Below are 25996 nucleotides of genomic sequence, written 5' to 3'. Positions count from 1 at the left end.
GGGGGGTAAAGGGCTGAGCTCTGGGGACACTGCAAAAAACAAAAGGTCAGATGAGCTGAAAAACATTGGCTTCAGCAAACACAAACCACAGGTTAGCAAAACGATTTTGGAAGAGAAGATCCAGATAAAAAGTGAAATTGTTAATCAAATTGTCCATAGTAAGCATCCATCACAGTTTACTGATCAACATCCTGGTTCAGCTGTGACCTACAATCATTGTGCGCTTACAGTTTTAATGTGCAATGTGGGACTATTAGTGACATTTTGGCTTCCCTCACTTTTGGTTTAAGAGAGAGGTAAGCTGGCTCTACTTCAGTTTACAACCTCGTCCAACCACTCATCGCTTGCATCATTAGATTTTGTTGTGGTGATGTCATCATTTTTATTGTAGTCGGTACAACACTATTGTGGGCAATAACAAAGATGGCCAAAACCACGGAATTAAACACCAAGTTGTATTAAACTGAAAGTGTCCTTTATAGAGTCATTTGGACTTAGAGGTATTGATGAAGGTAGTGGCCTGGAAACTGGAAAAGAGGCAAAACTATAATCAAGACTATAATCGCTGATGCACTTAGAGGCAGTTAGGGCAGATCCTTTGGTGAGTAATACAAGACTTACTCTGTGGACACTGTGACAGCATCTGAGGTTATTCGACGAGATTCTGGGCACATTTTGTACTTTGGAGCTACCAGCAAAATGAAATGAAGCCCACTTGGGTGTGAAGAGTCAAACAAACAATTTCTGAATCAGCAGTCTCATCCTCCCGTACAACCGTCAATTTAACAGCCTCAGAAAGTGCTGCCTTGTGCTAACATCGCAAGCTGAAATATTGGCTCTCCGGTTTGCAGAGTTTCATGCTCACTATAAGTTTACACTTTGCCAAGCATTCAGGATTTTAGAAATAAATATTGTTGGTCTTGATTGCCATCTAAGGAGCCAGACTTCTCTTTGTATGAGCTGCAATTAAAAGATACAGCCAGAGAGCTGTTACTCACTGATGCATTTATGTATTTTAGGATATTATTGCCTGCAGTCTAGCATCTTTCAGACCTGGCAGTCCCTCACATACAAGCTAACGTAATTAGTAACAATTTCTGCATCTGATCAGTTGAAGCTACACTAAAGCTGTTTGTAATTTTTGTCACCTTCTGCCACAAGCTTAGCCTTGCAAATAGTTTAAAGCATATGTTATACGAGCCCTCTAGAGACAGATGAGAGAAATATTCTTAAGGGCTTTTGTTATTGACACTGTTTTGAGTCTATGTCGGCCTCTCTGTTTGTCCCCGTCGATATCCCCCTCTCTCACCTCTTCTCTGCCACCCCCTCCCCTCCCCTCCCTGGGTCTCTCATTCTGTGCCAGTGGTGCCTCCATTGCATCTCGCTGCAGAAAGCGAATGAAAGAGAGAAGAAAATCCATTATGGATCGGTGTTGTGCTGTTCTCCTCAGCCTTTCTCCTGTTTGGACCTCTGGGCTCTGTTGTATATTGATTCTCCAGTGGGACAGAGGGAAAGTGTTCCACTCTCACTGTCTAAGCGCTTTGAAAATAAGTGAGAGGAAAGAAAATGAATTTGAAAAAAAAAAGAAGGAAAAGGGGGGTTGGGAAAAGAGAGAAAAATATAGAAAAAATGAGAGGGATGGAGAAGCGGAAGCGGTGTAGATCCTGTAGAGAACACAGACCTTTTGATTCTGCTTCTGTTGTCTTTGACCAGACTTTCTCCGTTTCAAAGGAGGCGTTTTGTAAAGACTGGGAAGAGTCAAGCATCAGCTCTTGCAACTCACCAGCAATCTGTCAGAACATGCATGTATATTTACGCTCACAAACACCGCTGCGTACACCACACACACACACGTCATTGGCACATTTCCATACACACACACACAAAGATGCACGTCTGATAATTCAGCCCTCCCTTTGCTCTCATTGCTCGCTTGTGTCAAAAGTAATTTTCTTTCCATCTCTCTTGCTCCTCTTCCTCCAATTTCTCTCTTACTCCTCTCATTTCTTCCTCACTTATTTTTTTTTTTAATATCTTATCTCTTCTACCTGTTCTCCATTTTGTGTCCTGTGCACTGTGTCTGCTGAATTTGATCAGCCTTTCATGTATACCACGCTATAGGTTGTAGAGCTTGGAATATTTCCTTTAATCTCAGGTAGTCATCAAAAATGAATGTTTTGCCTCACTTCATATTCAAATGATTACCTTTGATTTCTTTTTCAAAGCAGTCACTTTTCTTTAGATTTGTTTATCTATTATTATTCATTGCTGCCACAGCAAAGCCGATAAAATCAGGAGAATGCCAGCTTACAAATAAGTTCAGCTGTATATGTGCTGCTCGTGTTCCTAATTATACAGTATGTGCACACTGGTACGTTTGCTCCTGCAGCAGTTTCTTTATGAGTCACAGTCGATCCTTAGGAAAAGCATATATGAGTCAGTCTGTGCTGCAGCATTTCATTAAACCTTCATCCCAACTGACATCTGGGAAGCATATAGGGAAAATTCAGTATGAGTTTCAATTGTTTGAAATGTAAAAACAGAAAAAAAAGAATCATATGCAATGATATATGTCCTGGAGCACGTCGTATTTTATTGCCGTTAATTAAGCAGAGCATTGATTTTCAGAGATGATATAGTTATTAAGTGGTTAAGTGCATCTAGTGTTGTGGAAGCTATCAGTTGCTTCACACAGGGACAGGCTGCACTACAGAAAAACAAACCTTAAGGTGAGATCAGTTTTGCTGACTTAAGTGCAGCTATGTAAGAAAGGAAATAGCTTGTATCCACTAATTTGCAGTATCATACAGTATGACCTTATTGCACCAGCATCATCATGTTAGCCTATTTATCTTATTTTGAAATCAATTTGAGAAAATGTTTCTAATGGCCATACTTTGATAGCCGTCGGACACACTCTTCAGTCAGGATGTAAAATTAAAGCAAATAAACTTATCTGGATCCATTAGAGGAAGATGTGCAGCAGATTGTAGAGGATCACACCATTGGTTTTGCATGTTTTAGCCAATTATTTCCATCCATTAAATGCAAGTACATGAGTTTATGTATAGCTTGCTGTAGGCATGTTAAAATGAACTTGCTATGAATCAATATTAGCTTAAGATATGTCGTCATTGCGGTGATACAGCAAACTGAACCTGTTATGTAAATTTTCCATGTTGAATGCTCTCTCATGAGAGTCAGTTACCAAACCACAACTTTTTAACGTAAGACACATTCAGTCACATTATGCTTTTCCATGTTATTGCTTATTTCTTGTTCACAGGCCATGATTTTACAACAATTGGTTATGAATGCGAAGCTTTGCAACATCCGTGACCTTCAACTCTGCGATGAATGATGTTTTTCAATGCATCGGTTGAGAACGGACGGTTTTCAGAGGGGTCAAGCTGCAGCACCACATCACAATAGTGCAACCTTTGAGAGTGAAATGGTTTTTTGGTTGATTTGAACATACCAACATTTATGAAATTACTGAGTCTATTAAAATTAGAAAATAAATGAATTATGGCACATTTTGAAAAATGGTCAGTAGAGAAATAATGTGCATGAATTTCAGCAAGACTAAAAAGGCTTTTACAAAAAAGTCCCTGACATAGACAGACGTTTTTCCTCAATTTCCATTTTCATTCCTTTTTTCCTCATGTCTTTATGTCTGCTGTTAGAGCTGTGTTTGCAGTAGCTAATCACATCTTATTAATGCAGTAAAATGATAAGTTAATTGACTGTCTGGTCATTTATCTGCAGTTAAAGAAGGCCTATTGTTATGAAATAATTTAACACATCAGCAACCTCGCTATCCAGGGTTAAACAGAGCCATGGGTATTGTAGCACAGTAGTCAGAGAGACCTTCTCATGACTAAAGCCAACAGCCAGCTTGACCTCAAGCGAAACACTGAACCTCCACCAGCTCACTCACTGTCTCTCTGAGTGCACATTTCTTACTTGTAAAAAGCAGCCTTTTTTTTTTTCCTCCACTTTTGTGTCACATTTCACCTTGTAGCTGCCAATCGGGGAACACTGAGTACATTTCAGCAGACGGAAAAGCTATTGGGGTGTGTGAAGGCATCTCTCTCTCCACATCTCCTTCCTCTCAGTGATGGAGTGATGGAACCGAGGGACTTAAGGCCTGGCAGTCTGGCAGGGGGTGGGAAAGTGAAAAAGAGGAGGAGGCGTGGAAGAGACAGATTTTCAGCCTACGGGCTTGATAGGACCTAAATAAGGAGCACTAGTGCATGGTCCTGGGAGTGGCATTAACACTACAGTCAGGCACTACAGTCACAATATCAGTTTTTGTGTGTGTATGTGTGTGTGTGTGTATGTGTGTGTGTGTGTGTGTGTGTGTGTGTGTGTGCGTGCGTGCGTGCGTGCGTGCGTGTGTGTGCCTAGATTTTGCTTACAAAGGATCTAGGCTAGTGTGCAGCCCATCCCGGCGAGCTGATTCAGTGTCAACAAAATCAAGTTTTATTGGAATACAGATAAAATGAACACCACACTCACAAACACACACTCAGACACACACTTTTAAGCACAGAGTAAATGGCAGTGGGCTGGAAAACTGTTAACCCTGTAATTTTCCAGACGCATAAGGTTTCTGAGACGTTGCTGATTTCAGGCAGGTGCTAAAATGCAGAATATGCATGCAAGGGAAAAAAATATTACGTATGTGCTTTCATATGGCTTCTGCTTGTAGTTCACAGTTTTGGTTTGAGCTGCATGAATCTGCCAACTAAAAACAGACCATGAAAACAAACAGTAAAAGAATGATTTAAAAGTTTTTGAGTAATTGGTGAATTGATCCTTTAAGCAACAAAAAACATGGACACCAAACAAGTGCTTAAACGACTGGGTGATTACTGGATTGTCCAAAAATCAGTTGACCGCAGTTTTTATTTATAGATTTTAAATTATTAATCAAGCAAAAAATGATAATGAAATGTAAAGATTTGCTGATTTTCTTTATTTTACATCATTTTGAATCGATTCCTTTTGGATTGGAATGTTTCAGCTTGTTCTCTAAGAAGTTGTGATGAGATGTTCCTCCTCATTTTATAACATTTTATGAATTAAACAAAATAAATCTACAATAACTAATTTCTTGGGCACTTGGGACACTTGGAAAATAATTGTTAACGCAACACTGACATTTTCTCATTTTAAGTTGATATAAACTTTATGTTAACAAGTCGATGAACAAAAAGATGAAACAACTGAACGAGCATTCATTTGGAATCATGTCTTGCCCAGTGCCACCTAATGAATTTAAATTCAATATTCACTCTCCTTTTAGCTCGGATTTTGCTCCCTCAAACTCTTAAGAGAAAATACTTGGTTCTTTACCTGCTAAATGTGCCACTGTGTTCACCAGCTAGTTCATTTGTCTTTGTCCTTGGATTTCTTTTTTTGTTCTTTTTTTTGTTTTAGGTTTTTCACAGAAATCAGCTGTTTGTAGCATCCACAAATCAACATTAGGAGATTAAGAGTCTGAACTAAACAATAAAGTGTCAGGCCTGAAAACCAATCATATCATATTACTTTCAAATGATACCAGCTTCTTACATAAAAAGAGACGTTCCTGTGTTACTTGATATTCAGCAACAGTTGGATTTAGCTTCAGAGCAGCTATAATGTCTTATTCTATCACCTCTAAACTCAATTAATGCTGGTCAAACGCCACACATTCATATACAGTCGTGGGTGTTTGCATGGAGCGATAAGAGAGGAGCTCTTTTCTCTTTGAGCATTTGGTGTGATAGTGTGCATCCATGTCTCATACTGTGTGTGTGAATGAGGACAGTGTTAGTCAATGAGTCAAGCTTGTATAGAGCCAATGTCCGCAGGTCAGGGTGAGAGTGGGTGACGCACAATAGCACTTCCTGCCTGAACGCTCGCCACGGCAATAATTCTTCACTGAAGGCCTCGACCATCAATCAGTCTTGCAACACATACTTTGGAAAATGGACTTCAGTGCGTGAACACTGAGGTGCACACGTGTTCAATATGAAACGTGTATGGTGTTCAATACGTATTTCTTCTTTGTGTGTTCGTAGCTGCAAACGTTCACAGGTTGTGTGACATCCACGTGAGGAGCGCATATCTAAATGAGTTAAGTATGGCTTCAAGGCTGCATAGGTCTACTAGTTTGTGGTGGTCACAATTGTGCATCTTATTCACCAAGCTTCCACACACCTACCGACATGTGCGAGCAGACACACTCACACAAGCACGTACACACACCCCCCCACACACACACACACACACACACACACACACACACAAGTTTGGATTTATGGTTCCTTTGAATCTGGGCTGTTAATGGAGAGACTGCCACTTATCAACGCCAGCTTTAACGACAGACTGCTAAAAACAGGAGGAAGAGTGATAGTTTGTTTTTCATCATCTCACGCTGGGAAAAAGTGAAACGATGTTGAGATTTATGGCATCTGCTCACCTGTGAGGCAGAATTATTAGGCCCTGTAACCCCAGATTAGAGAAATAATCAACTAGATGGCTGTGAATTTATATCCTACATCCTGTGTATCACTCATTGTGCGCATTGCTATTGACATTCTCCCATCCCCAGGCCTATCAATGTTCTTAACAGGATACACTTCAGCAGCGGCATGAAATGAAATGTTTTCCTGCCGAGATAAACGATTAGATATGCGGTACACCCTTCAGAAAGATCTGTCATTTTCAGCCCTTCTGAACTCGCTCACACTCATTGAAGTTGAAGGAATGCACCAAAATTCTTTAGGAGAGCCGACCTGTTGAGCCGTTTAAGCCTCCAGGGAAGAAAATATATTTACAAAAAATAGAGATGTAATTACGGCCATGTAGTGCTCCCTGCTCACATTTTAGGCAATATGTGTTCTTAAAAAATGAAAGTACATAATTCTGTCTTTTGACTTGTACAGCCGCAGTTGATATAAAAGTTTAAATGTGAACCTTTTTTGCTTCAGTCAGTAAAGAGAGGCCATTACTGCCATCAGGCTACTGACATGCAGGCACATTTTGTATGGCACTGCACTGGTGTTAAAAGGGACAACATCAGAATTAGTTAAAATAATCAGTTTTATTTGGCAGCAGTTTCGTGCAAGAAATTGGTCAGAAAAATGATTGGCACTGATTTTTGTTCAGAAGTGATTAGTTATGCATAGCATAGCAGCAGAAGCCATGCCAGCAGATGAAGATGCGCATGTGAAATATTTCCAGAATTAGACTTGACCAGATCAGAGATATGAAATTAATGATGTCTTATTTTGAAAATTTTGTGATCTGCAGCCATATAATAAAAGCTAAATTCAGCATATTTTTACTTTGGATATTTTTTTGTCAGCACAAGGTCATGTTTTCCAATTAGTCCTGTGTACAAAAACCTCATGAGCACAGGTTGATGATTTTCATTTAAGTGGAACCAATGCACAGAGCAAATCACGCATAATATGACAGGAATTCAGACAAAGCCAAGAATTTTACGATATAAACTGATAAGCACTACCTAACAAAGGGATGCTGGGAGGCGGATGTTATGCTTTTCTCACTGCAGGGAAATTCATTTTGTTGATTTGTGTGACAACCTATGCAAATCACGTCAGTCACAATTTCCCAATTACAATACCTAAGGCACAGTACGGCGACTCGTGAGCGCGCATGTGCTGCAGGTTTAACATGTGCGGCGCGTCCGGGTTCAACATTGTGGAAGAGGGGAGAGCAGACAGGGGAGCGCCGCTTGTCATTGCTCGTTTCACTCCTGGCATGACTTCTCTTTTGTTTCCAGTAATTTTGGATTGAAAAAGCTGTAACAAAGTAGCATTTATCATTTTAAATAATGATAATAAACAATGACTTTGACAATCTATAATTTGTGTGAAAGAGAGCAATTTTCGAGTGGGAACTTTGTCAGCTGTGAAGAAAAAGCTGCAGCAGTTTTGTCAGGGTGAAACCTTATTTGGATGATGTGCTGTGTTTCACATTTTGGTTACGGAAGTCAAAGAAAGTGATTCATCTCAAATCTTCTCTTCTATTTGTGTGCTGCGCCATTACCATTTTACCATTACCATCGCTCAAAATACTTTGGGGCTGCAGCCGGAGCTACAGTTGGTGATTAATTTCTACTGAAACGACTGTTCAACCAATCACGGACGCCCAGATTTTTAGCTAACATCTCATTACTGCAGCTCAGTGACGATTAAATGATTAGGTCCATGCCTGCTAATCGCAAGTGACTGACGATAAACATATCAGTCCTTGGACTAACACTTCATCACATTCTTGTACATCTATGGCTGCTCTCTCCATAGATAATAATGCCAAAGAGTCTTTTAACCATTGCTGTAGGCTACAACACCTTTTCTGTAATTGGTTCTTCATCCGTGTGATCAGTTTTTGGGATTTAAAAAAAAAAGAAAATCACTTCTTTGCTTCTTTGGCTTTTTTGCAGTGGTTTGTAGTCGTGGGTTTGATTGAACTAATGTCAGTTACAGTATGCTTGTGCTGTTATAGAAGTATGGTTACCACATATCATAAGCATGCTCTCAAGTACTTCCAAATTCCAAAAATTCGTAAACATCTCTGCAGAATTAAACATTTTGAAGAAATAAAAGTGATGAGAGCTCTGCAGACACGCAGTAACTCCCTTTAATGTATTCCTTTATCTTTTATATCAGTGTTTCAGTAATTATATGTTCTGTCATTTGTTGGCATGCACGTTGTTAATCATACGTTTCTTTTTGATTTGAAAGGAGAAGACATGGTCGGTTGAAATAGTGTTTGAATCCATAAGAAAGGATCCAAATTTAACATAAACATACCTGAAACAGAAAAAATACCTTCAGCTGTGTGCAACATGTGAGCACTGTCACCACTGCATGTCCGCTCACCTTCAGATTTGAGTCGGTTTGGGATATTATTTGAGATGTGAGTGCTCCGTTGAAAGTAGGATGAATGGAACTCACACAAAATGACAAAGCCGATTTGATTAAAACAGTCATGATGTGATGGAAACAGAGCCATGTTTCATCATTTTATCTGACTTACGTTCATCATTCATTATTCATTATTTGCCATTTATCATTTAAAGAAAGTGTTCTCAAGGGTGGAGGTAACAAAAATTGATAAAAAAAAATGAAAGTGATGAAAAAGCTTACAAATTATTAAAGGAAGTGATGAAATGTATGTGAGTGATAAATTGTCAATCGATTTGATAAACGTGATTGACATTTTATTTGAAATGATGTTGGCGTTTATTGTTTACAGCAAGCAAAAGATTTTCGCCCAAGGACAGTTATTATATGACTTCATTACATTTTGATACTTTTTCAGATTTTGAATATTACACATTACAAATTGGACATGGAGCGTATCTTTTACTCTTTGTGAAGATTTGAGTAAAGATTATTTTCACAGTCAGGTGCAGTTGTTAGTGTTTTAGTGTGTGTGATCACCAGCGCTGCACTGAGCTGCCTGCAACTTGTCAGTCAGTGGGCATGGGTTTTTGAGTGACATTTTAGGCGGACGTAACAAAAATTGCCATAAACGATAAATGTCAACACAGTTTCAAATGAAATGTCAATCAAGTTTATCAAACAAATTGGTAATTTATCACTGTTTCTCAAGTCACATATGTTTCATCACCACCATTATTAATTCATAAGCATTTTTTCATCACCTCTGCATCGCTTATCAATTCATTTTTGTTACCTCCACCCGTGAGGCCACTTTCCTGAAATGATAAATGGTAAATGTTGTGTAGTGAATAATGAATGATGAATGTGAGTCTGGGAAAATGATGAAACGCAGCTCTGTTTTCATCATATCTAGACTGTTTCAATCTAATCGCCTTTAAATTAATCAAATCACTTTATAATTTATCACTCCACTATTCTTCAAATCCATTTTTACTGCTCCATTTTTCAATTTAGACGCATTTTCATCGGCTACATTTTTATCAATTAATTTTGTTACCCTTCATATTAAGACGGCCAACAAAAACAACATGGCAGCATAGAACCTTTGCTACCACACGACTACAAACAGAAGAAATACATTCCCTTCAGCGGTAATCTATGGGACTGTGAAACACAGACGTTCTCCTTGTGCACCATTTGTTTCCTGGCTTAGGCAAATCCCTGGCATATTTTTCCAGCCTGTGTTGATTTCTTCCCTTCTTTTTTTTTTCCTCAGTGTTGCTGCAGTCACGTCTCTCTTCCTTGATTTCATCCTTTTCTTTTGTTTTCTCTTGTTCATCCCTGGGAGACACAGAGCATAGCAGTCTAATTAGTTATCCAAACACCTTGTGAAACGTGATAATGGATAAAGCACACATGTTGTGCACGCGCACGCACGCACACACACACACACACACGTAGACACAAGCCATGCTGTGTCAAAAGGATTTACCTGGCATGTAATTAGGCACTTGTTGTATGGGACCAGTTGCACTTGTGCTTATTTAGTTGGTGGGGAGGTGAAGGTTACCACTCCGCACTCTGCTGTAAACACTGTGATCGATCTCATCAGAAAGGATGTGATTCGGTCAATTACATACAGCACAGTGCAGAGATGTTGAGGACTGAAATAGGACAGATTAATTCAGTTTCCAAAAAAAGACACATAATTAACAGAGAGAGGGCATTAATGTTGAGATCTACAGGCAGAGAGGGACTTAAGGAGAGACTGTTGACAGTACACCGACACAAGATGAATGGCATATGAGCACATCAGTGATTGTGAGAGCCTGCAGCTAATTCAAGATCAGAACCAGAGCTTTTTTCAGTAACACACACTCAAACACACCGCCACCATGCCCCCCCCTCCCCCTTTTCTCTCTCTTCCCTCACTGTTTCCTCTGCTGCTCTTTGATCATCCTTGCCACAGGAACAAAAGAAGAGCGACGGGTAGAAAGTAAATAGCATTGGTTGGGCGCTCCATCGGTCACTGTGTCCCTATTAGCCCCGCTGGCTAATCAGATCTTCTTCCCAACCTTGTTTTGGAGTTTATTAGTGGCATCCGTCTGTGGATCTGGGGAGAAACCGAAGATCACAGTGAGAGGGAGGGGGAGAGAGAGAGAGAGAGAGAGACAGAGAGACAGAGACAGAGACAGAGAGAAGTGTTAAATGATGAAAATTAGAATAAAGATTCAGAGCTTCATCCAGTGTCTCAAGAAGAACCTCAGTGGTTTAGACTGAAAGTCTCGAACCGTCACTGCACATATGCAAACATACTTCCTATCCACTGAGTCATAAATCAACAAGACAAAATAACCCTCACAAAATAACAAGAACACAATTTCAGGCTGGATGAATGAAACAAAGTCTGACTAGAAGCCCCACACCAGAAGTAAACAAACACAGGTGTCCACTGTATATTACAATGTGAGTCACAGTGAGTCAGAGACAGAGAGACAAAGATACAATACACAAGTAAAAGCCTCAACTGGTTTAAAGAGGGATGGGCTGTTTGCTGTACTAAGTGGCAAATGGCTGCATTTGATTAAATAACATATCCTTTTAATCTGAGAGATTCTGGGAAAGGCAACAATGTACTCAGCCATTACCCAAGTGTATATTAGGGTTTTTTTTTTTTTTTTTTGGTTTGTTTGTTTTCGCTTATAGTTCCATCATGCCACATGCCCCACATGACCTCATTTTACCAACTCTGTCTGTTACGCATCAAAATCTTAACGCCTATAAGGCTGACTCATCGACATATTGTTTGATCTATGCGTTGGTTGTTTGAGCTATGTGTTATATAACCTGTTTATTTAGGCATAACTTCACACTGCTACTGTTTGTAGAATTATTTCTACATGGATGTGAAGTCTATGAAGTCTTTACACAACAGGTAGCACAATAATGATAATCGTCCCTTTGTGCTGCACGCTAAAAACTGTAACTAAACACCCTGTAACAAAAGAAAGTAGAGACAAAGAATAGACTTAATTAAAATCAGTCTAACATACAGTATATAACATAAGTAAATATCTAAAATGCAGGGCAGCTTCACCATGTTTGTGGTCGTTCTTGCAGGATTTCTTTCACCTTGTTTCCTGATTGCTTTCAATTGAGTCTCTCATGGCTGTCCTTATTTTCTCCTTGATCATTTACTACATACCTAGGGTGTCATAATTGCTCTATCCACTCGGGCACACACATAGTCTAGACACTCACACACACACACACACACACACACAGATGGACAGACCTGCACACCAGTAGCGGCGGGTAAACAGAAGCGTATCTCCTGGCTACCACTTAGCTTTGTCAGTTTCCTAGGGGCGAAAGTGGCACGACATTGAATTAGTTTTATTTTATCCCTAATTGTTTTCTGCCTGAGGATTATTGCAAAGCGATTTGTGCGGAGCAGGGGAAAAACACAGTGGACGTGTGAACGTCACCTTGTTTCATTTGTCAGCCTTGATTTGTTTGCTGTAAGTGTAATTGACTTATGTCTCTACAAGGGGGAACAAATGAACAAAGAATGCAATTCTTTTATTTTTTTTAACTTCCTACCTTTACTGTTCGAGCTTTTATGTTGTTCATTTAAGGATTCAATACCAGTGCTTATAATGATTAATTTTTATGTCATATGTCATGTCCATAAATGCACGTCTGTGAGGAATATTCCTTTATTTCCTGTGTTATTTGCACTTTGCACTGTCGCTCAAAGTATTTAAATAATCATTCAAATACTATGCATGGCTGTTTGCATTTGTATTATCTGCTGAATATCCTGTATGTAACACAATGGGGGGGGGGGGGGCACCCCACTATGTTGCCTCACAGGTATCTATGTTGGGCAAAAGCAGATAGCATCAGGGCAATGTAATGCACTGTTAATGGAGTCCAGATAGCCTGGAGATAAACCAGTCACATCACTCACTCACTTGCTGACCGGTAGACACTCCAGGGGAAGTAAATCTGTATGAGAATGTGTGAGTGTGTGAGTGCGTGTGTGTGTCAAAGCCATAACTGCATACTTACTCCAACCCTTATGTAGAATTAGATATAAATAAATAAATAAATAAAAAAGAAGACATAGGAGCTCCTATCTCTTGCACAGAGTCCCATAACTCCTCCACTCTGTCATAAACACACATTCTTTAATTGAGCTGGTGATGGCTTTAGCTCTTCTGCACAGCAAATGACAACTAATCAGCCCTGTGTTGCCACCCGTGTCTTTTTATGACCCAAAAATGAACACAGCCGATGAGTAAGGCATTCAGTCACCGTCCTGACACTGTAAATTATTCACTTGTTTTCATCTTCAGATTGTTTTTTGTCTTTCACCCTATACTTCACTCCCTACTCAGGAGTTTCTGTTCAATTATTTTGCTGTTTAAGTTTTCACACTTTGTCACCTACTTCATCTGTTCAAAGCTGCTCAACTCACTGCTAATATTTTATTCTCCCACTCCTTTATTCTTCGTCCTCTTGCCGTCCATTCCATTCCTTTCCCCCTTATATCAGCTGCTCTCCCTCTTCCGTCTCTCTAGAAACGCTGGCTTGTTAATGACTTCACTGCGGTTTGTCTCTCAGTTGGCGCCGACTGCGGTTGATTATCTCAACATCAGCATTCAGCCTCGGAGACATCTGATAGACTCTCCCCGCCCTTTGCTGTTCGACCTCGATGCGCAAACACCTTGTGATGTCACACGCACATGAATATTAACAAGCATTTGCATGCTAAAGCCTGTCCTTTTTTTTTTTCACAAGAAAGAAAATAACTGTTAGCCCATTTAATTCAGGAAGATGTCAGTCTTGGTTGAAATATTGATGGCTTGTGGGATCTGTGGAAGGCTGTGTATGAGATTTACAAATTGTTGCTGCCTCCAGCTAGTTTGTTGTGGAGCTGGGTTCTTTCTCGACAATGTAATGTGATGATGAACAGCCATAACAAGTGGGAATCTCTTAACAGACACTAAAATGTGGCACATTATATTGTCCACGTTTACAGTGATGAACATTTTAGAGTTCATGTAACCCCCGTGATTACTGGCAACACGTTTGTAGGCTCTCAGATTAAATACCATGAGCTTTTTAACTGAAATTGAGAGCGCTGAAGGCGAACCATAAAACTCTATCAAGGCGGGATCACGCCCTTGGGCAAAGTGATGTGGTACATTACAGCTTACCCAAAGAGAAAGGATGAGAAGGCTGATAGAAATACAGGCTAAGTGCTTGTGAAAGTCTTCCTATTAGCTGGAGGAATCAAATCATGTGTGTGGGAACCAAGTGCCATTTTAACCTCTGCAAAGCTACACACTCAGTTTTTCTCTTTTTTTTTCACTGTAAGGAGAGCCAATGATGAGTCATACACAGACACACACACACACACACAAACTAAACTGTAACAGTTTGGCTTTTTTCCCCTTTTTCTTGTTTTTTTGTTTTATATTTCAGTCATTTTTAAAACAACTTCAGTATAGTATACACACAAATACACATAAGAATACATACATAGTTCTTCACTCTGCACTTCTTCTCCCCCTGTCTCTCTCTCTTACCACCCATCATTTATTGGCTAATGTGTCCCTGCTACTCACCCATCAAAATCTTGCTGCTGTATATATTTTCCTTTTTTTTTTTTTCCTTCTCCCTCTTTTCTTCTGTTTTTCTTCCCTCATCTGTCCTTCTGCAGGAGAATCGGCTGTATCAGCACTGTGCTTACCTTCCACCCTTGAACACACACACACACACACACACACACACACACACACACACACACACACACACACACACACACACACACACACATTGACTGAGTTTAAAGGACGAATGACCTCATTTAGTCTTGTCTGTTTACAGCTGTAAACACACATATATTTGGGTGTGGGGCAGATCACAAACACACACATGCACAGAAATGTTCAAATAACACTGCATGTATGTGTGTGTGTGTGTGTGTGTGTGTGTGTGTGTGTGAGCATGAATCCCTGAATAGCCGTAAAGCATAATGAAGGACATTTCTCACCAGCCTCATAGTTGGAGTTTTCACATACTGATGCGTTTCTCTCACCTACCTACTTTTCATATTCCGTCCTGCCTCAACCTGTTCTTCAGCGCTGACATCTCCTCATTACAATATCTCCACTATTTACCCATACAGCCATCTTTCTGCACACAAAGTCTGTCTCCCTCTCTGTCTGTCTCCCCCTCTCTCGTTCCCATGGGTAGTGGTTGGATAATTGGAAGCAGAGGTTCTTCATTGAGATGATGCTGAGGCCAGTCAGGTGGAAAGCCCTCTTAATAGACCTCTGCTCTCTCCATGCACACACACACACACACACACACACACACACACTTATGCAAATACTTCCACACACATACACATATACTCTTCAGTGTGGATGCAGCCATCCGAAAATACACCTATTCTTCTCCTCGGAGGCCGTTATTTCAGAGATTACGCAGCTTTCCATACAGTAGAAACAACCTAAAACTGTGCTATTTTTCTCAACTTTATCTCTTTTTCTTTCTCTATTCCTGTCCCTCAATCTAATTCGTCCTCCCTCCATCAATTTACCACTCACTTGAGACACCTGTGCTGCATATCCCTTCTTTTTTTTTTGTATCGCTCAGTTGCAATCATATCTTGCATCTTTTTCTTGATAACAGGCAATCCCCCAGCTGGCTTTTTCACAATACCAGCTGCACGCCTCAGATTGCCACAGCCCATATCTCATGGCAATATTTAATCTCGCCTTCTCAAATGAAGCCTGTTTCTGTGTGTGTTTTCTGAAGGTATCCATTTTGTTTTCTCTTAGCTTAGAGAAATGATTTAGGGCCGTATCTGGCTCAAGCCAGATGATCATGATTTGGATGCGGCAAGAATCCCTTCCAGTTTGTAGATCCCTCCTCCCCATCTCTTCAGCCCCTCCATCATACCCTCTATCAACCTCCCCACCCACCCCTTCCTCGCAGTGTGCTGCTGAACCAAGATGGCTACCTTCCAACTCAATTTGCGGTCAGCGAAGGGGCTATTTGCATGAACATGTGTCCCATCGTTTAGCTGATATCCCACCGTGACAATCTCACAGAGAGGAGTGAAATCATGCATATATTAAAGTCCTCTTCCCTTTTTGGTCCAATTCATCTTTCCCGCACTGGTGTTTTGCAATTTTTCCCAACCTCCAATGTGATACTTAAGGATTAAGTGAAACACTGAGGCCTCTCTTAACACCTGGAGATAAAAGGGGGGGATGTAATAGACTGTAAAGAGTGGGATACACATGCAGTGAGAGAGTACATGTAGGAACAGAAAATGAAAATTAAAGTGACACCTCGGAAGGGAAATTTCAAGGATGAGCTTAAAGTAAGATGAGCAACATTGTCCTACAATCTGTAAAACGCACACACACACACACACACACACACACACACACACACACACACACACTTTCCTGTCAATACACAGATGAATCAACCTGTGGTGACTGGCGACAAATGAATGGTGGACACCTGTTTTTTTTGTTTTTTTAATAAGTATGTGCATGACTATGTGAGTACTGCCAGTATGTGGGTGGCAAACGTGAAATGGATTTGATAGCTGAACCTGGTGAAGCTGCTGCTTAAAGCTAATACGGCAAGGCTCATTACTCAAAACTATACAGTAGCTTGGATCCAACATAATTTTAGTACACTGGTTAATAGTCCCTCAGAGATTTTATTCGCCACACTACTTATTGCAGTATTTTATAGTGATTCGGTCTGGTTTTCACATCTGAAAATCAGGATAGCTTGACAATAGTTTGACTGGGTGATAGGGACACAAAGAGTAAGTTTGAACAAAGATTATATATAAGTGAGACTCAATCATGTAAAACATTATGTTAGGTCATGATAGTAAAAAAGCGCATACTATATCTTCTATTAATTCAAATTTAGTTCGTGCAGTTCACATTAGCACCACCAGAGGGCAGTAAAACGTCATCCATGACCATCCCCAATTAAACCACGTATTCTGAAAAATGACAAACAACGCTATGTCACACGTAACAGTGTTCAGGCTAGAGGTAGCTTACCGAACAGATTGACGCATAAATTAACGATAGTGTTGACAGCTTTGATTCCTCCTGACCTTGGCTGCTTAGCTAAGTTTCAGAGGCTGGAAGTAGAAACTGCAGCACAGACAGGAAATCTCCGGAGGTCCTGGTTCACAGGTGATACACTTGGCTAAATTACTGAGCTGACGTAGCGAAATATTTATTTAGGAGATATTAGCCAGTGATACCTAGCTACTAGCCCCGCTCCGGTTAGCGTTATCCACGCAGTGAAAGCGATAGCATTAGTTAGCAAAATGAGCGACCTAATGTTAGCTAGCAGCCAAGACAGTAACAGTGCTGAAATGAATATAACAAATGGAAAAATGAAAAACAAACGTGCAAATAACATAGCCTCTTTCTACAGCTTGTCATCATTGTGCCATACTGATAGGAAAACAAGCTTTACAGAGACACCCAGCATGAAAAGAAAACAAAAAAAAAAACTTGTGGTGTGAAGTTGAGATGTACTCTGCTGCTATAAATAGCCAATATTTCCTGTTCCAGTTGAATTAGCCTACACATATAAAAACCGCCGGTTGGTTATTAGAAATGGTTGTTTACTCAGAGTCTGACAATTTTATGTTTGTTGCCTGTTCATCTGTTGGTTCATTCCCACACTGCTGTGTTTCTAATTCACTGTGGGTAAATGATTGCAGTTACTCTGTCTTCGCTGATGGAGAGAAATCTGTTGAGGTTTTCTGTCCTGTTGAGGTCTTGGCATTTTAATAATTTGTGGATGATTCAGAGCCTCGTTACACAAAAAGTTATCCTTGAATGCCTGAGGGAACAGCTGGCTTGATGGAAGCGGGCTTCATACCTGACCTTGTAACCAACTGTGCTGCTGATTGGATCTTTTTTTTCTGTCTGACCGTTATTGTCCTTCTGTCCATTTGTTCTCAGGTTAACGGGGTTCCAGCTGCCTTCACCCATTGTGAGTACAGGCTCCAGGCTTACACTGTGGCTACTGTCTGACTACGCAGTCAGTGGGCAGGGATTTAAAGCTGTCTATGAAGGTAACACAACTTTTTTGTTTTTGTATGTTTATATAATCTTTATATTTTTTCCTACAGCAGGAATGTGGATGTGATAAATTTAAGGTCACTCTCAAAGCCACACTAGTCACTTCTCAGATTTGTGAATGTTTGACTCACATTCAAGTCAGATCGCCTTTATTTCATCTCTGCATCATTGCTCTCATGTCAGTAATTTATGCCATTAATTTCAAATATTATGCGATCTTTCAGCCACTCTTGTCAGAGTTTTTGAGTTCAAAGGAAAAAGGCTTCAGTACTACTGAGCAAAACCTCTCAAATATCCGAACAAAAGGGAGAAAACAAAGCGTGAAGGAGAGAATATGGTATATACCGTGACTCATTCCAGAGCAAAAGTAGCAGTGTGCACTGAACTAATTGTATCGTGAGACGGTTTAATTCAAAGACAGTCTATCCAGATAGGTTATCATCTCTCCTTTCCCAGGCCAGGACAGGGACCTTTATCATGGTGACATGGAATGCTTTATGACCCATGGCGGGATGATATTAATGATGGCACTCTTCAAACCCACGCAGGAGGAAAGGCGAGCCTGGGGAGGAGAAGGAAATACAAGCCAGTGACTAATTAGGCTAATTACCTGACAGGAGTTTGTCAGTCTTTTTGAGATATTGTGAATGTGGGGATGTGGCTCGATGGAGCAACATCAAGTGACTCGGAGGGCCCAAGACCACATTCCGTGACCAGATAAAACCAAAGATAAAAGAGCAGAGAGACTGTTTGTTAACTCCACTGGGATGCAATTGGGGCATTGGGTGCCTTTCTTTCTCACCAGTGGAAACAAAACTGTCAGACTTGTCGAGCTTCTGACCTTGCATGATGAAATTGTCTCTCGTGGCAAAGTACTTTTGCAGAAATATTTAACACGAAAGTTGATATAGTAATTTAACACTGTAAATTATTGATTTTGCTAGTTTGGGCTTCGAGAGTATTACTTGAGCTTCTACTTTCTCTTAATTTTTTATCCTCATAAACACTCTCATGCACCCAGTGTACATTCTATGACATACACATACATCAGTACAGCTAATAATATAAAATAATGTAAATCTTAAATCTTGTGGTGACTTTGGCGCCAGGGAGACCTGCTGAAGGATATCAAGCCTGTTAATCACCAGGGGACATGAGTGCAAAGCCATAATTACCTGTCACCCTCCTCATATGACACTGGCGAGACCAACTGCGATGACCCGTGTCACATGGGGAAAGAGAAAGGCCCCCGCCGTGCTGACATGTGATGCTGCCCTGTAGGTTAGAGGAGATATGCAAAGTACAGCATCATTTTACTGCAAGTGAATGGATGGAAGGCCACCCACAGTCTGCTTTTTATTACACAGCGCATGCACACGTGAACCGTAGCGCTCTGTTCCTTATTCCTCAGATAAGGCAGACCTGCAAACCCTTTTCTGCTTCCCTTCATTCAGTTTTGTTATATTCTATTCTGCTCTTCCCTTGAACCACTTTGACAATTTCCATGGCACACATACAGTTGGTTCTTTGACTTCTCTGTGCCACTGAAACCCCACTAGGGCTCCCTGGCACAAAGGCCAGAGATAATGAACCCCCACCCCGTGGCTACACCTGTTTTTATCAGGTTACTGATTAGAATTAACATAAAGATTAAAATCAGCTGGCTGGTCAGATCAGCCTAGATAAACAAGCAAACAAACAAACAATACCTTCTGGGTATATTCCATGCTGACCAAAGTACATACTAAATAGGTGTTTTAAAAGACACATGTCACTCTAGCCATCTCCTTTGATATTTGTGTCTTGTGTCGAGTAATAGTCAAAAGATTAAAGGAAATTTTTAGGTTTTAATTTAAAATTTGGCCAAAGCATTTTCACTATAGAGCTTTTCTTCCTCTTATTTGGCAGTCTCATACTTGCTGTCGGCAGGAGTCATTTGAAGTTTCAAATAACTTTTCTGCTATTGAACTACCCAGGAAGCAGAGAAACACCAGGAAGATGTCACAGAACCGGGCACACTGCTTTGTGATGCTTTGTATAAAGTTGGTTTGACCAGAAGCCACTGGCGTAGAGCCACTGTTCTGCTTTGATTTGATTAGTTCACAGTTAGAAATAGTGCACACTGGTCAGCAGGGAACGAGTTTGTGAACAGGCAACAACCAAAGATTGAACATAATCAGAGATCTCACTGTGTATCTTCTCAGGGAGTTACTCATATCTGTAGCTTGAGCTCTGTTTGCCTTTTTTCTCATTTGGTTTTCTGTCTCAACAATTCTTGTTTATTTAAGCAGTTTGTTACACTCCATTTGAGCCAAAGATACTCATAAACAAATAACTTGGTGCATGACCAGTCTTTTTCTTCTCTTCCAACTGCACAAGTTGCCCTGTTTTGTAGCAGTAAAATGGGACGGGCAACCACAAGACTATATGCATAATGGAATTCTACAGTACATAATCTCATTTTATTGTCTGACAGAGAGCACTGTTTATTACTCCATGTCAATAGCTCCTCCTTAGCCGCAGTCCTTAATGGACCAAGTTATACCATAATCAGCCTGTCAAATGATGTGTTTATTTCAGGGCATCTTTGTTATTATATAATTATATAATTTACAATTTCAGTGCAATTTGGCAACACAAACTCTCTGCTGTCAGGTTTTTTTTATTTTTTATTTTTCGCTTCTTTTCCCCAAACAAAACAGTGCTAGTCCAAGTGGTGTGTGCGGAAAGTAAACTTTCGAATAATGTCTGTTAGAGCAAAAAGTGCCACTTGTGTTTGTCTGGCATTACTCAGAAAGTAGTTTGGTTATGTCACAGTTGTGCTTCAGCTGCTTCATGTCTCTGGTTTAAGTGGAAGTGTGTCAGAAGTGAGCAGCCAGATGTTTAGTTTAGCTTATTTTTTAAACATCAGCTTACATCTGGAATACAGTGAATATATAGAGATACTAAACATAAATACATATAAATTCATATACTTCTTTTCACACATCTTAATCCTCTGCTCCTAGAGTAGACAACTGTAATTACGGGTTTTCCCAGGGACAAGATTGAAATTTAGGCTATTGTAGTTGCAACAAAAGATTGTGGGAATTGATCTCACTCCCTTTGTCTTATGCTAAAGCTTCATGGACAGGAAATCACTGTTCTGTCTTTAGCTGTTGTGTCTGCCCATAACATGTGAGCCCCTGCATGGCCAAAGACAACAACTGTTGTACTTGGCTTTGTAGTAATGGAGGGCTTGTACTAGCTGTTGTCTAGATGGGATCAATCTATCTGTGATTATGTTTCTGTGCACATATGTGCATACATTTGTCTGTGTGCCTTTTATATGTCTCTGTGTAGATGTCAGTGGGTATGTGTGTGTGGCTTTTACTCACTGGACATCCATCCATTCTCTCAAATAGGATAAATGTATTTTTTCCTTAGCCTGGCTGCCTTTTCTCAGCACAGCTTTTGGCAGTAAAACCTCAGTGTTCTACAGCCTCTTTTTTTATTAGATCTGTGCTCACCGTCCACCATTTTGGTGCGAGCCCATCTCGTCTATATTAGATATCTGTTCTGTTTCAGCCCACACTGCAATAAGCCTAAGTGCTGCATAGTCCATCTCCCCAACACACTGCGTAATGGCCGAGACCACTCTGGAATCTCTCCCCTCTCATCACCATGGCAACCACCAGACTCCTTTTTTCTGTCTTATTCTTCTCTTTCTCTTCTCCATCTCTTTGCAAACTCTTTATTCATGTTTAATCTGTAGCCATAGAGAAGGAGGCTAACGGAGGCAAAGGGAATTAGAAACATTTGCTGAGCTTCTGAAAATATCTACTGGGAATAGAAGAGAAGTCTTATCTTTTCATGTCTTAGTGCATTCCTTACGCTCCACCATTACACTGTTTTCTCTCCATCTTTTTCCTCTCCTTCCTCAGTCCTCCTCTCCCCTTTTTTCCTTCTGCACCGCAAATCTCAACCTCAGTGCCTCCCATATTTTGTTGCCTTTTCCCTAATGTTATCACTCGCTCTCCCTCTCCCTCTTGAATATTAAAGTACCGTGATGATTATCCAGTCATGTGTTGCCAAGTTTCTCCTCCGTCTGTGTCTTAGTTGCATAGTCAATGTGCCTCCCAACTGGGTCAGCCGAAGAAAAAAAAAAAAACACAGCCAGCCCTGCAGCACGACTCAAGCAGTCTGCCTCCTCAGCATTAAGTCACTGCAGGTGTCTGAAATATGAAAAAAAGGACAATATTTTATCAGTCCTGCATGTATTTGTTTCTCCAATTTTAAATTAATTACTTACAGAATATGTAAGGCCTGGCTCTGAGGGGAATTATAAATGCGTCTATATTCTATGTATTGGTAGTACTGTATTAAAAACAGAATAAAATGAGAATCAATCATACAGTATTTGCTGTAACAATAAGTCACCATAGGTTTTTTTCCTAAAGCGAGTAAAAGAGCAGGAGAGGGAGTCCTCCCAGCATCACAGCTTTCTCCTGCATCCATCAGAGCTGATCTACAATAGTGTCTCTATCGTCTCCCCCTCGACCCCCCCCCTTCATATTAGCATGAGTGAGAGGAAGGTGGGGGCTGAGTCGATGAGGGTGATGAGAGAGCTGTGAAGCATGAGTGGGTCCAGTGCCTGATTGAAAAATGAGGCCTGTCCGCTTAAGTCAGGAAGTTGGCCAAACAAAAGTGTGATGACAAAGGCGAAAGAACAGTATAAACCTGGATCAAATCCCACAGTCCAGGGACTAACACACAATTTAACTTAGGGGGTGTATTATCATCCTGTTTGTATGTATAATTTAAAGGAAGGGGTTGAGGGGCTTTTATAACCTGCTGAGCACCTAGGAGATGCTTTCTTATTTGCTCTTGTAAAATCGGCTTTGATTAGGAAAGATGCACAAAAGTAATTGTTTGCCAAAGAGCAATTTACACTGGATGACCTTGATTTCATATTCAGCATCCTTCAGCAGCCCTATTATAGTCCCGTCTTTTTTCTATTAATATATACCGCCTTCATGCAATATTAGCAATGCAGTCTGCTCTTTACAGATTGTATTTGGCTACTATTGATGTGGTCCACATTTTGATTAAATGTGACCAGTAGCCTCCAGCATGAAACAATCATGACTGTGTAAGAAGAAAACAAACAAAAAAAAAAACAAGCAAACATAAAGAACATGCCTATAACATGTGTACACAAATTAGTCCCAAATGTTGTCTGGCCTGCTGCAAATGACTCTTTGATTAATTTTAGTAATGCACACACACTTGTGTGTCAGTGTTTGCATTTGAATAAGAATATGGCCGTTGCACATGCAGTATGCTTGTTTGTGTTGCCCAATCATTCCACGGATGACTTTGTAGCTGTTATGGAGCCTTTGCCCTGTCAGGAAGCATTAACATTGGTTTAACTGGTGCTCAGAGATTTGGCACACAGTTGCGGGCTATTGTCATATTATTGTTATTGCTGTGTCAAAACAGGCTCAGCTAAAATGGAGCTAAACTGGAGCTGAAGTTAATTTAACATGGATGAGTCAAAGAAACCACATATAATGAGTAAGTTGTGTAATGATGGAATTGCTAGTTTGGATGAAAATAAACTACTAGTTTCAGTTTGGCATGTGTTTTTAGTGTACTATATCAAATACATATTGGTATATCTCAGTTGTAAGGATCAAATAGTTTTATTTCAAATTTGTATTTCAATATGTTAATATATTGTAGTTTCCATTTAACTACTTAATTACAAAGTTTGTTCACATTTACATTTGTATTGAAATGCAAATTTGAAATGCAACTATGCCTGTCTCAATTCACCTCACGCTAATCACAGAGCTAATTATTGCGAGTGAGTAGTAACTCCATGTGGTTAATTTTGTGAAGGGTTACATTCCATGAATTCAGTGTATTATATTGCATTGAGCTTAATCTTTCATACTGTTTAAAAACACATGCGACTCAAAGGGGCCCTTCTGATGGCATTGTGTTTCACTAAGCTTCAGTTTGCCTTGCATCTCTCATTAGAGCTTGCTGTCAATTGAAATGGTAGCAAATAGTTCAATTGGCATTGGGTCTGATGTTTTGGATGGAGAATCATTTAGATCAGAAATATATGATTGCTTAAATCAAATTGCAACTTAAAAATGGTATCCTTACTATAGCACAGCATTATGGTAAATACATGATTTATATGGTGTATAGTGAGTGTTGTGTACATAAGGCCCGAATGCTGCTAACTTCCATGAGATTGCTCTCTACACAGGTTATAAATGCATTTTGCGTGTGTGTGGGTGTGTATGCATGCACATATGCACAACAGTCATTCCTCAGCTGTGAAAACAAGGAGGTCAGTGCCACTGCATATGCATGCTAATCAGTTTCCACTGTCTGTTTTTCACACACAGTAGCGAGATTTTCAAACTGAGGTTGGCTTTTTCTCATCTGCTAGAATGTTGGGATAGAAGAGAACAATGATAATAATAACAATTATAATAATAATAATTTACAATTTTGAAGCAGGCATGGCATATTGCAAGTTTTGCTGTCCTGATGACTCGACCTCTAATTATGCTACGAGTCTAAAAGGGAAACATGAGAAGGACAAGAAAGAAGTAATTTTCATTTCATAAAATTAATCCCAATACAAATATGTTAGTCTTAATTTCATTGCTTATTGGGTGATTATTTGATCGCTCTACAGGAAGCAATGCTCTCTAGTACACTTAGACAGAAGTGAGCACATGCAGCTGAACCCAGAACACAACTAGCATTTGCCTTTTTAACACATTGCTACAGGTTACATGTGTTTTACAATAGCTTCTACTTAGCAATCAGTACCTGCTTAATAACCAGGTATTCCTCTGATGAATGGCTATACAGCCTGATGGAAATCTGATTTTATGGCCCTTATGGCTCCAGTTTAAGTCTCAATTCCAATTCATCATATTAATCAGCTTGTTTGTTCCATACTGATGCAAATGCAGAGAATTTGACCCAACTTGAATTGCTATTCTTGCTCAAGTGGTGCGAACCTTTTAATATGAACCTTTAATGTGACTGTACAACCTTGAACAGAGGAATTCAGTGGGTTGGCACATTTTCAAAGCAAAGCTTCACAACATCTAGTGCAAAAAATAAATGTATGTTTCCTCAAGACAAGGCCTCTGATTCAACTAATCAGTGCCCATGTACTTGTGGCCCATAATTTATTATTGCCCACTGTTGGAGAGAATGCAGTTTTTTCCCCTCCTTTAGTTCAGTGCTGCTGTTATCGGACCTCTTATAAACAGCAGCTTCATCATGCTGTATTAGTGGCAAAAGACTATGCTATTTAGCACCCTCCCATTTGAACACCTATATGTAATTTATCTTTAATGTCATTAGTTACACCATTGTTTGACAAGTCAAAATTTCTGCCCTAAGGAAGGTTTATTACAGTGAGTGAAGTGTTGCTTCACAACCTGCAGTAGCTAGGTTGCAGAAATTATATTTGTTCTCTGGATTGACTTTGTTGTCTGTATCTAATAAAAATATAGCTCCTTAGGAGACGGATAATTTGTTTCAGTATGAAGAAAAAGCCAGTCAGAAAATAAAAATTAAGGATATCTGACAAAATGAATATGCCCAACTGATGAGTTCAGCAAGAGGTTTAAATACTGAATGACAGAACATGGATGAGGATAAAGGGCATCAAGTCCCTTAACATCCTGTATTATTTTTCAGACATCACCAGTCTGTCACTGGAGTTGTGCAGTTGCCATAGCAGCACCGAAACCTTTTTTTGATTTGGATTGTAAATGGCATCCATGTAATAGTTCAATAGAGCCTTGAACAGAAACCTACTGCAAGACATTAGAGCCATGTAGATGCCTCCAGACTTGGCCACCCTCCATATTTTTTTGTGTGTCCACA

The 25996-nt window shown here is 40.0% G+C and overlaps 1 protein-coding gene across 1 annotated transcript in view; it reads left to right on the top strand.

Annotated features, from left to right (window-relative positions):
* The window catches only part of csmd2 (CUB and Sushi multiple domains 2), a 220733-nt gene that overhangs the window by 16844 nt on the left and 177893 nt on the right, over positions 1-25996 (top strand). The window contains exon 3 of the mRNA XM_087169817.1: positions 17966-18078. Within this exon, the coding sequence (XP_087025943.1) occupies positions 17966-18078 (113 nt within the window). The remainder of the gene's footprint in view (positions 1-17965; positions 18079-25996) is intronic.

The sequence above is a fragment of the Seriola lalandi genome, unplaced genomic scaffold (genome assembly GCF_002814215.2).
Source record: "Seriola lalandi dorsalis isolate HSWRI2012SDOR001 ecotype SW California unplaced genomic scaffold, Sedor1 jcf7180002054916, whole genome shotgun sequence".
Taxonomy (NCBI): domain Eukaryota; kingdom Metazoa; phylum Chordata; class Actinopteri; order Carangiformes; family Carangidae; genus Seriola; species Seriola lalandi.
The sequence above is the reverse complement of the archived record's forward strand: the minus strand, read 5'-3'. Positions and strand labels throughout refer to the sequence as shown.